Source organism: Teleopsis dalmanni, chromosome 2 (genome assembly GCF_002237135.1).
Source record: "Teleopsis dalmanni isolate 2A chromosome 2, ASM223713v2, whole genome shotgun sequence".
Taxonomy (NCBI): Eukaryota; Metazoa; Arthropoda; class Insecta; order Diptera; family Diopsidae; genus Teleopsis; species Teleopsis dalmanni.
In genome coordinates, this window is record NC_051847.1 from 21,847,146 (window position 1) to 21,859,583 (window position 12,438).

Below are 12,438 nucleotides of genomic sequence, written 5' to 3' on the forward strand. Positions count from 1 at the left end.
ATAAATTCTTATATAGAGTAGTTTTTATATAATTTTTTTAAAATATTTACATTTATTTGGTATTTTAACTTGTTAAAATAGCATTGCTATAACCTAAATGTGCTAAAATTATTCTCTCCAATTTTTTGTTACTCTTGGAAAAAAATAACCAATGAATTATGTGGTAGCCATTCTAGTTACCATACCGGGCAAAGACATTATCCAACCATAAGTGTGTCAAAACACTTTTTTTTCTTATTATAATTATGAGAACATTTTATAATCGTAGAATTATATATTTATATATATTTTATTCTATAATGTATAATTGAATGTTGCGTTAAATGAATCGCATAAAATCACAAGTCGTTTAGTCTTTTATGAGACTTAAAAGATACTTTATATTATTTATTCACTGTTAGATTTGACTAAGCTTTAAACTTTGATCTTCAATTAAATTTCTTCAAAAGTTTAAAGTATAATTTGCTCAAAATTCATAAACAATTTTATATTCAGTTACGAGTAATGGAAATTAAAAAATTTTATTTTAACTTTTTTTTTTTTTTTTTGAAATATAATATTACTTTTGTAATTCCAACAAGCCAGCATTAGTCGACTAAAAACTAATTTGCTTTTTTATAACAGCAAACTGTTTTCAGTAAAACATGTCTTATCCATACATAGGTGATGAGGTAATAAATGCAAGTTTTTTTTTATAAATTTATATGAGTAATTTCGAATATACTATATAAGGATAAAATAAATATATGTTCGAAACAAATTGATTACAATTCAGTAAAATGCATACAATTTTTTTTAAATATCAAAGTGAGAAAAAACTGTTGACGTTTTTTTTAGAAAAAAATACTTATTATTCCAAATATGTTTTTAAAGCACCAATTCCTATTTTTTCGACTGAAACTTTCATAACTTTATTCTAAAATCGAAGATTATCGCTTAGTTTTTACTTGTTCCATAAGCTTATAATTGTGAGAATTAAAAAATATTTTTATTGATTTTTTGTGGTTGAGCTGTATTGTGACTGATCTTTTTTAAATAATATTTATAATTTAATTGATTGGTAATGATTGACTAGACGGAATGAGTAACATCTTAAACCTTTGAATTACAAAGAGGAGGAGGAGCCATCGAAGTTGGTCCCTTAAAGTTGGTTATGATGGAATGTCTTCTCAATAAACAGAGCTATTTGTCATAGTTAAATGATCGAAAATTATATTTTCGCTCTACAATAACTGTAAAAAAATAAACTACTTCTTCTTTATCTATCAAACAGAAGGAATTGCAGCAATCCATTTAAAAGTTATGGCATATCCTAGCCAACCTATTACTCTTACACGTGTCATTTCTTTGTTGCTGGTACAGCTTTGTCATTTATTATAGCTCTTCGGAGTCTTTTATATATGTTTCCAATATTAGATCGATTATTACTTTTATTATTATTCGTTTTATGATTACTATTATTATTTATATTATATATATTATTATATTATATATTATATTATATTATCATATATTTTATTATTACTTATTATTATTACTGATTTTATTATTACTAATATTATTATTTTTTATTTTATTTTTATCAAATAAAATTTTGTTGTTTCTTCACTGGTAAAAAATAAAATTTATATTAACAAAGTATTTTCTTTCATCGTGAGTTTAAAAATCAATTTGATTAGCATTAGTACTATAGTATTTTATATATACCATAATTTTATTAAATACAATACAATTATTAAATAAGTTTCAAAATTTTTTTTTTGAATAAATAACATATATAAATAATACTTTCGAATTAAACAAGCAATTAAAAATACTGTTCGATTATTAAATATTAAAATAATTATATTTTATTCTTGAATTAACTTTTTTATATTTGTTAGCTTAAGAATCTATTATTTTGTTGAGTAAAGTATTTTATACAGAAATATGCATTTTTTTAAAATATCACTAAATTCATCAAATAAATATATAAATAATTATATGACAAAATAAGTAATTAAATAAATGAAATATAAATTAATCGTTTAATAAACTAAAAATTACTTTATTTTAATTATAGATGTATATTAATATAAAATAATAATAAAAATATTTACTAAAATCTATTATTTTGCCAAAGAAAATTTATATTTTCCACTAAGGTTTTCATAAAAACTATATCTTAAAATATAAATATATTTGGGGGTGAAATCCTTATCCTTAATCTTGTGTTCTTAAAATTTTTGAAACAACTAGGGACTTATATATAACATATTCTGCTAAATTATTTAATCTCGGCATTGTTTTAACTATTCTAAAAAGTAGATACATAATTTAGTTTTACTCTTAAAAAGTGCGAACTTTTAATTGTATAACTAAGAAACTAGTTAGAAACAGCAGAATCTACGCTTCAAAGTCACATGTCTACAATAATTAAGTAGGCTAGGCCGGAAGAACGGCTGGGAAATATTTCTTAAATATATTTTCTTATATTATGGGGATATGTCATATAAAATAGAATTTTAAATAATATGGAAAAACAACTTTAGGATACTACATTATATTAATATGAAAAGTCTAATACACCATATAAATTTCATTATTTTGATATTGCTAAGTACATTAGATATGTAAACATATTTCTATATATTATACAGTAATTCCATTTCTAATAAATCTATGTACAAGAATATAATACTTTAATGTGTAAAACAAAAATCTGATACACTAATTATTCTTAGTAGGATACAGATAATCTGATATAACGAGATCAATTTGTTTCAATGAACTAACCCAGAATATATAAACTTTAAAGGAACTCCTCTCTCTGTTTATGGTTATTTAAAAAATATATATACATTATAAATGCATGTACTATAAATATAATAAATGCTAAAAAATGTATTATATACAGAAATCAAACCAAAATAAGTTGATTAATAAGTTAAAATATAAGTTTTAATATATATGTAATTTATTTTTGTATTAGCATTAGTTACTTAAGCATAATTTGTAAACTATGTATCTTTAGTGTATATTACAATTGTTTTTAATTTATTTAATATTATGTTTAATTTTTAATAATTGTGTTTAATTGTTTTGTATATTTAGTCTGCAAAAATTACAAGTGTCACTTTTATATTTTAAAAATAAATTGGTTGTAGTTTGATTATATACTATTGCTAAATTTATTTATTTAATAATTAATTTTGAAATAAATAATGTAAATATATAATTTTTTTTTTTTTTGTCAATATGAAAAACTTTTAACACCGATCGCTATTTTCACCTTTACCAAACCAAATACCAAAATCACAACATTTTAAAAACACCAATTCCGAATATTTAAAATCACCATTTACCAATCACCAACAATCTATTTAAAATCACCTATAAAATATTACAACTATAAGGGACCGGCATTAATTATTGTAAGTACCAAAAATAAAATATTTTTAAAATTTAAAAAATTGATTAATATAACGAGTACTTTTCTGTGCAGATGTATTAAGAGAAATTGTTCGATATGAATGAATTCTATATTTTAAGCAAATAACAAACCTATATGAAAATAACTAATATTTAAAATATTATATATTTTTATTTCCTACATACCTTTAACATTCCTTGGCGTGGGTCCATCATAATAAACTCGTTGCAACTTCCTTTATAATACGGACATACCAATTATTATTAATCGCATTGTTATTGTTGATGTTGGTCGGTCTTATCATAACTAACCATTTTGACATATATCATTAAAAATAACTCATACATTGTAACTTATTAAAAATTATAATAAAAAACTGACAAAATAAAAATAAAAATTAATAAATAAATCACATCCTAGAGTAGTAATGCTGAAACATTTGCGGTAAAGTATTGTACATATATATTACCTTAAGTATTTATACCAATTCAATATCATGTAGAACTTAGATTCAAATATATAATAATATCATAAAGATTTGTTTTGTATTTTATGTTCACAAATATATATTTAAATTTTTATTATGCTTTTTTTGTTTGCGTTGAAATGAATAATATAATATTTGGAGTACCTGGGTTTCCTTTTTTTTAACTGTTTTTAATATAATCTAATCATTTAAAATTGAATTTAAGAAAGATTCTGTAAACATATATCTTTGCAATTTTATAAAATGATTTAATGCATGATTATTTTTATGATTAATTTTTTATAGTTAACATTGCACAAAATCATAAATTTCATTATTCAATATATATAGGGAACGTTTTTTTAATTATTATAATACAAACAGTGACTTACTGTTAAGATAAATATATTTTTACATTTGTAATATAAATTGGAACTAAAATGTTGATTTAAAAAATAATAAATTATAATATGTTATTAACTAAGTAAACAAATAATAAAACTTTTTTTTTAAATAAACAGCATTACGATTTTAATATATATATATATATATATCCATATTATATGTTGTTATGGAATAACATAACATGTAAGCAATAATTTTTAAATGAATTATATATCATCAAAGCATATTAGTAGTATAAGGATTCCATACGTTAATGTTTAATAATCAATCACTTTCTTCATAATCTTCATTTAATCTTTAAAAAAATTAATAAAGAACATCGGTCAATTTATATTTTTCCAAATGCCGCTCTAACTATCGTTAAATCTTTGAACTTACTGGGTTTTTTTATATGCAATATATATAAAAACTATATATTAAATTTCAATGATAAGCGAGTAGAAGCTGGATCCTAATGGAACGGAGTCGCTTTTGTATATTTCCTAGAGATTAACTAGAAGAGTGGTATCTAAAGTAAATATATCACAGAAACAAGTAAAGTTCCATAATTTTCTCAGAATTAATTTAGAGATAAACTTACAAACTAATTTAAATCAGCAGGTAGTATCATACATAATCTCATCACATATTTGCATGCTGGATTACAATTTCACTAATATCTTTCGTTCACATAAAAATGATCGCCTTGCTTTGCCAAGTTTAATTTGATATTAAAAATATAAATATGTTAAAATAATTTAATACTAAATAATATAAAGCTTAATAACATAACACAGAAATATATAAAGTAAATTTTTATAAATGAAATAATTTTTTTACTTTAGGGTGAATTGGAACAACAATTGTTGCAAGCTAATCCAATATTAGAAGCCTTCGGTAACGCTAAAACTGTGAAAAACGATAACTCATCACGTTTTGTAAGAAAAACCTATAATATAAATATATTTTATATTTTATTTAATTATTCATTTATAATTTCAGGGAAAATTTATTCGTATTAATTTTGATGCCTCTGGTTACATCTCAGGTGCAAATATAGAAACATATTTGTTGGAGAAATCGCGTGCCATTCGTCAAGCCAAAGATGAACGAACATTCCATATTTTCTATCAATTACTTGCTGGCGCTTCACCTGCCCAACGAGAAAAATTCATTCTTGACGATATTAAGTCATATCCATTCCTTTCTAATGGTAGTCTGCCTGTGCCTGGTGTAGATGACTATGCCGAATTCCAAGCGACTGTTAAGTCGATGAACATTATGGGTATGACAAATGACGATTTCAACTCAATATTCCGTATAGTAAGTTCTGTACTGTTATTTGGTTGTATGAAATTCCGTCAAGAGCGTAATAGTGATCAAGCTACGTTACCTGACAATACAGTGGCGCAAAAAATTGCACATCTGCTCGGTCTTGGTGTTACGGATATGACACGCGCTTTTCTTACGCCACGTATAAAAGTCGGTCGTGATTTTGTTACAAAATCGCAAACTAAGGAGCAAGTCGAATTTGCTGTTGAAGCTATTGCTAAAGCATGTTATGAGCGTATGTTCAAATGGTTAGTGAATCGTATTAATCGTTCTTTAGATCGTACGAAACGTCAAGGTGCATCTTTCATTGGTATTCTTGATATGGCGGGTTTTGAAATTTTCGAATTGAATTCATTCGAACAATTATGTATAAATTATACTAATGAGAAACTTCAACAGCTTTTTAACCACACTATGTTCATACTCGAACAAGAAGAATATCAACGTGAAGGCATTGAATGGAAGTTTATTGACTTTGGCTTAGATCTGCAGCCTACCATTGATCTCATCGATAAGCCTGGCGGAATTATGGCGTTGCTCGATGAGGAATGTTGGTTCCCAAAGGCTACAGATAAGACATTTGTAGACAAACTTGTTTCAGCCCACTCAATGCATCCCAAATTTATGAAAACAGATTTTCGTGGAGTGGCTGATTTTGCAATAGTACATTATGCGGGCAAAGTTGACTACTCAGCAGCTAAATGGCTTATGAAAAATATGGATCCTTTGAACGAAAATATTGTTTCACTTCTCCAAGCCTCACAAGATCCGTTTGTTGTAAATATTTGGAAAGATGCTGAAATTGTTGGTATGGCACAGCAAGCTCTTACTGATACACAGTTTGGAGCACGAACTCGTAAAGGTATGTTCCGTACAGTATCACATCTATATAAGGAGCAATTGGCTAAACTTATGGACACTTTACGTAATACAAATCCAAATTTTGTTCGATGCATCATACCAAATCATGAAAAACGTGCCGGTAAAATCGATGCTCCTTTGGTGCTTGATCAACTACGTTGTAATGGTGTGCTTGAAGGTATTCGTATTTGTCGTCAAGGTTTCCCGAACCGTATACCATTCCAAGAATTCCGCCAACGTTACGAGCTTCTTACGCCAAATGTTATTCCTAAGGGTTTCATGGATGGCAAAAAAGCTTGCGAAAAAATGATACAAGCATTGGAATTAGATTCAAATCTATTCCGTGTTGGTCAATCAAAAATATTTTTCCGTGCTGGTGTATTAGCGCATTTAGAAGAAGAACGTGATTATAAGATTACTGATTTAATTGTGAATTTCCAAGCTTTCTGTCGTGGTTTCTTGGCGCGCCGCAACTACCAAAAACGTTTGCAGCAATTAAATGCGATACGCATCATTCAGCGCAATTGTGCTGCATATTTGAAGCTACGCAATTGGCAGTGGTGGCGTCTCTATACAAAGGTGAAACCTTTATTGGAAGTGACGAAGCAAGAGGAAAAGCTCGTCCAAAAAGAAGACGAACTAAAGCAAGTGCGTGAAAAGCTCGAAACCTTGGCTAAAAGTACGCAAGAATATGAGAAAAAATACCAACAAGCTGTGGAAGAGAAAACATCTCTAGCTGAACAACTTCAAGCAGAAATTGAATTATGTGCAGAAGCAGAGGAGTCACGCTCACGCCTAATGGCACGTAAGCAAGAGTTAGAGGATATGATGCAAGAACTTGAAACTCGTATAGAAGAGGAAGAAGAACGTGCACTAGCACTTGGAGCAGAGAAAAAGAAACTTGAACTCAACATACAAGACCTCGAAGAGCAATTAGAAGAGGAAGAAGCTGCAAGGCAAAAACTACAATTAGAAAAAGTGCAACTTGATGCGAAAATAAAAAAATATGAAGAAGACGTTGCTCTTACAGATGATCAAAACCAAAAGCTTATTAAGGAAAAAAAAATATTAGAGGAACGAGCAAATGATTTATCACAAACTCTAGCAGAGGAGGAAGAAAAAGCAAAGCATTTAGCAAAACTGAAAGCAAAACATGAAGCAACTATTGCCGAGTTAGAAGAACGTATGCATAAGGATCAACAGCAAAGACAAGAATCTGACAGAACTAAACGCAAAATAGAAACAGAAGTTGCTGATCTTAAAGAACAGTTAAATGAACGTCGAGTGCAAGTAGAAGAGCTACAAGCACATCTTTCAAAGAGAGAAGAGGAATTAACTCAAACGTTAATGCGTATTGATGAAGAATCTGCTGCCAAAGGTATCGCACAAAAAGCTCAACGTGAACTGGAGCTGCAATTAGCTGAAATCAATGAAGATTTAGAGGCGGAAAAAACAGCAAGAGCTAAAGCCGAAAAAATAAGACGTGATTTAGGAGAAGAATTGGAAGCTCTTAAAAATGAATTGCTTGATTCTCTAGATACGACAGCAGGTTTGTATTTCATAATTTTATAGGTGATTATTGTCGAAACATAATAAATTTTTAATTTAATTTTTTATTAGCTCAACAAGAATTACGCTCTAAACGAGAGCAAGAGTTAGCAACACTGAAAAAATCGCTGGAAGATGAAACTCTTAACCATGAAAACCTGCTGGCAGATATGCGTCATAAGCATGCACAGGAATTGAGTACTATAAATGATCAATTGGAAAATATACGAAAAGCTAAGAGTGTTCTAGATAAAGCAAAAACTACACTAGAAGCTGAAAATGCCGATTTAGCTACAGAGTTACGAAGTGTTAACAGTTCAAGGCAAGAAAATGACCGCAGACGTAAACAAGCAGAATCTCAAATCGCAGAATTACAGGTAATGCCAATATATTTTGTAATAAACATTACCTTGTGGTTGGTTTATACTACTAATAATATCTAGTATATTTCACCACAAGTTAGTAAACATATACATCGCATATGGCGCTTAATGTGTGTTATTTCTATATACACTAAGTATGTTTAACCTTCCAAGTAAGAAAACGTTAAGTTACATGAACACAGAATAGGACAAATTATTATTTTTTTTTGTGTTTTGTGGTTATGATTAGCATTCACTTTAAACATTGTTATTCAATATCTTAAATATTAATTTAGAAATTTAAATATTTCTAATATTCATTTTATGTTTGGTTTCATTAATTGTAGATTAAATTAGCTGAAATTGAGAGAGCACGTTCAGAATTGCAAGAGAAATGCACAAAATTACAACAAGAAGCTGAAAATGTGACAAATCAATTAGAAGAAGCTGAATTGAAAGCTTCAGCGGCTATAAAATCTGCTAGTAATATGGAGTCTCAGTTAACGGAAGCACAACAATTGCTCGAGGAAGAAACGCGACAAAAGTTATCCCTTAGCTCCAAATTACGACAACTTGAATCGGAGAAAGAAGCCCTGCAAGAACAACTTGAAGAAGATGAGGAATCAAAGAGAACTTTTGAACGAAAATTGGCTGAGGCAACAATACAAATGCAAGAAATCAAGAAAAAAGCAGAGGAAGATGCTGATTTAGCTAAGGAACTTGAAGAGGGCAAAAAACGATTAAACAAGGAAATTGAAGCTTTGGAGCGCCAAGTTAAAGAGCTGATTGCACAGAATGATCGTTTAGACAAGAGCAAGAAAAAAATACAATCTGAATTGGAAGATACAACAATTGAGTTGGAAACACAACGCACTAAGGTATGTTATTTATTTATTAATATATTGGATATATAAAAAAATGTTATCTCAAATTAGGTATTGGAATTAGAAAAGAAACAGAAGAATTTCGATAAAATATTAGCAGAAGAAAAAGCTGTATCTGAACAAACTGCTCAAGAACGTGACACAGCAGAACGTGAAGCGCGTGAAAAGGAAACTAAGGTGCTTTCTTTGACTCGTGATTTAGACAAGGCATTCGATAAGATTGATGATCTTGAAAATAAACGAAAAATGTTACAAAATGAACTCGATGATTTAGCAAATACACAAGGAACAGCAGATAAGAACGTTCATGAATTAGAAAAGGCAAAACGAGCTCTTGAAGCGCAGTTAACTGATTTGAAAGCACAAAATGTAGAATTGGAAGATGATTTACAGTTGACTGAAGATGCCAAATTGCGTTTAGAAGTAAATATGCAGGCATTACGTACACAATTTGAGCGAGATCTGCAAGCAAAAGAAGAACAAGCAGAGGAAAAACGAAGAGGATTAGTTAAACTGTTAAGAGAACGTGAAGCCGATTTAGATGAAGAACGTAAACAACGTACTGCAGCTGTAGCGGCGAAAAAGAAACTAGAGGGAGACTTGAAAGAAATAGAAACAACTATGGAAATGCACAATAAAGTAAAAGAAGATGCACTTAAACATGCCAAGAAATTGCAAGTGCAACTGAAAGACGCACAGCGTGATGCTGACGAAGCTAAAGCTTTGAAAGAAGAACTCCAAGCAGCTAGCAAGGAGACAGAACGTAAAGTAAAGACTTTAGAAGCGGAAGTATTACAATTGACAGAGGATTTGGCCAGTTCAGAACGTGCCCGTCGTGCAGCTGAAACTGAACGTGATGAGCTTGCGGAAGAAGTTGCTTCAAATGCTAGTAAATGTTCGCTAATAATTGATGAAAAACGACGTCTAGAAGCTAGAATTGCTACTTTAGAGGAGGAACTCGAAGAAGAGCAATCAAATTCAGAAGTGCTGTTGGACCGTAGTCGTAAAGCTCAATTACAGATTGAACAACTTACTACAGAATTAGCTACTGAAAAATCGAACGCTCAAAAAAGCGAAAATGCTCGTGCCTTGTTGGAACGTCAAAATAAAGAGCTTAAGGTAAAACTTGCCGAAATTGAGACTGCTCAACGCACCAAGGTGAAAGCTACAATTGCGGCGCTTGAAGCTAAAATTGTAAACCTTGAAGAGCAATTAGAAAATGAAGGAAAAGAGCGACTTTCACTGCAAAAAGCTAATCGTAAAATGGATAAGAAAAATAAGGAACTAACAATGAACAACGAGGACGAACGCCGACATGCAGATCAGTATAAGGAGCAAATCGATAAAGTATGCAGAAAATTTATATTTATTGAATTTATTAAAATATATAATCATATGAAATTATAGTTAAATAGCCGTATAAAACTGCTGAAACGTAGTCTTGATGAAGCAGAAGAGGAACTTCAAAAGGAAAAAACACAGAAACGCAAATATCAGAGAGAATGTGAGGATATGATTGAGAATCAGGAGTCTTTGAATCGTGAAATTAATACGCTCAAAACAAAACTTAGGTAAATTTAATTATAATAAGTTCATTTTGAGTCCATTTTCATTAAATTATAGAAATTGTTTGTACTTTTTAATAATTTTTATTTTGCTTATATTTGTAATAATTTATCTACAACCATATTAAATTTACGAAATAGATCAATACAAGTTGCTGAAACAGAAAAAGCTAAAGCATATTCACCTAAAAAGGATGCTACGCTGATAATGAACTGTGAAGGTCTTTTGCAGACAAAATAAATCTTTATTTAAAATGAAATAATAATAATAGCTTATTTTCCCATTCATCGATGTCTAATCAAATCAAATCAAATCAAATCAAATTTGTTTTCCGTAAGTCGCGTCTTTTTAGGTTATCAATATAGCCTATCTGCACCATTAAAATATCCACGGTTTTGTTATTTGTGAACAAACAACAGAAATCCCCTTCCAATATTAACTAATGATAGTTTCTCTTATATTATGTACTTGTACTTAAGACTCTGCATGTTCAAACCCTGTATGAAACTATGTTTTAATTTTTCAAAGAGTTTGCATGTAATAAAATGTAAATTTTATGAATTAATTGTAAGTGATAAAATTCCAAAAGATTTGAAAAATTTAACGAATATTTTAAAATAAATTTTTATTTTAGAATATTTAACTTAATTATATCTCTTATCTTATATTAGAGTTAGGGATTTTTAACATTCTTGAAATAATTCAAAAATAATAATAATTGGAAAGAAATCCATATGTATTGAATTAATTCAGTGTGTTTTATTTTTTTGTTTTTATTATACTAATAAAAATCGTTATTGTTCATAATAAAAATTGATATATATTTTAAAAGTTAAATATTTCTAATTAAAATAGAGTTGAGTATAAAACTTAAACTGCAGTGAAGAAGAGTAAGATAATCACATATAAAAACCATTTAAAATTTAACAAATTTAAACCTTCTATCTTCCAATATATTTTATTTTATTAAGTTGAACAAATTATTTATTTTTTTTGGTAATTGTTTTATATGTAGACATATTAGCTTGTTTTGAGGTACCTATATAATTAGAGTTTAATTGCAATTTCCTTGCACGTAGAAAACTACATATTTTATTTAAACTCATAAATGAAAATAATTTTTAACTTATTAAAATTTCAGACGTACTGGTGGTATTGGTCTTAGTTCGACCCGCCTCACTGGAACACCTTCATCAAAACGAGGTGATGATAACTCTTCGGTGCAAGATGAATCCTTAGATGGTGATGATTCAGGAAATTAATATGTTAATAATTTAAACATATAAATGTTTTCTCTTTTATTTTTTATATATTACTCTTTGTTGTTTTTTAATGGATTTTAATTTTTCTTAGTAAAAAATATATAAACTGAATTTAAATTAAGAGTAATAATGCATTTTTAAATTGTAAACAATTTAAAAAAATATAAAACTAAATTTTTTACACAAATGCCCATACCTAAATAATTTAATTTCGTCAAAACTGTAATTGCGTATTATAAAAAAAATATACATACACATTAAGAATACTTTTATAAACCTTCTGCGTAGTTTTTTATATTTATATATATATTTATGTATCTATAGATATATATGTATAAAAAGAATATGCAAAATAAATTTT

The 12,438-nt window shown here is 28.3% G+C and overlaps 1 protein-coding gene across 4 annotated transcripts in view; it reads left to right on the top strand.

The window, feature by feature from the left end:
- The window catches only part of LOC119681252 (myosin heavy chain, non-muscle), a 48,903-nt gene extending 36,465 nt beyond the window's left edge, over positions 1-12,438 (top strand). For 2 of the 4 annotated variants that reach the window (XM_038094388.1, XM_038094389.1), the window contains exons 6-13: positions 3,396-3,413; positions 5,108-5,200; positions 5,265-8,004; positions 8,076-8,380; positions 8,713-9,243; positions 9,301-10,596; positions 10,657-10,820; positions 11,957-12,438. In XM_038094388.1, coding sequence (XP_037950316.1) covers positions 3,396-3,413; positions 5,108-5,200; positions 5,265-8,004; positions 8,076-8,380; positions 8,713-9,243; positions 9,301-10,596; positions 10,657-10,820; positions 11,957-12,077 — 5,268 coding nt within the window. In that variant the 3' untranslated portion in view covers positions 12,078-12,438. Of the gene's footprint in view, positions 1-3,395; positions 3,414-5,107; positions 5,201-5,264; positions 8,005-8,075; positions 8,381-8,712; positions 9,244-9,300; positions 10,597-10,656; positions 10,821-10,955; positions 11,260-11,956 lie in introns of those variants that run through there. The other 2 variants (XM_038094392.1, XM_038094391.1) reach the window with 2 other exon arrangements.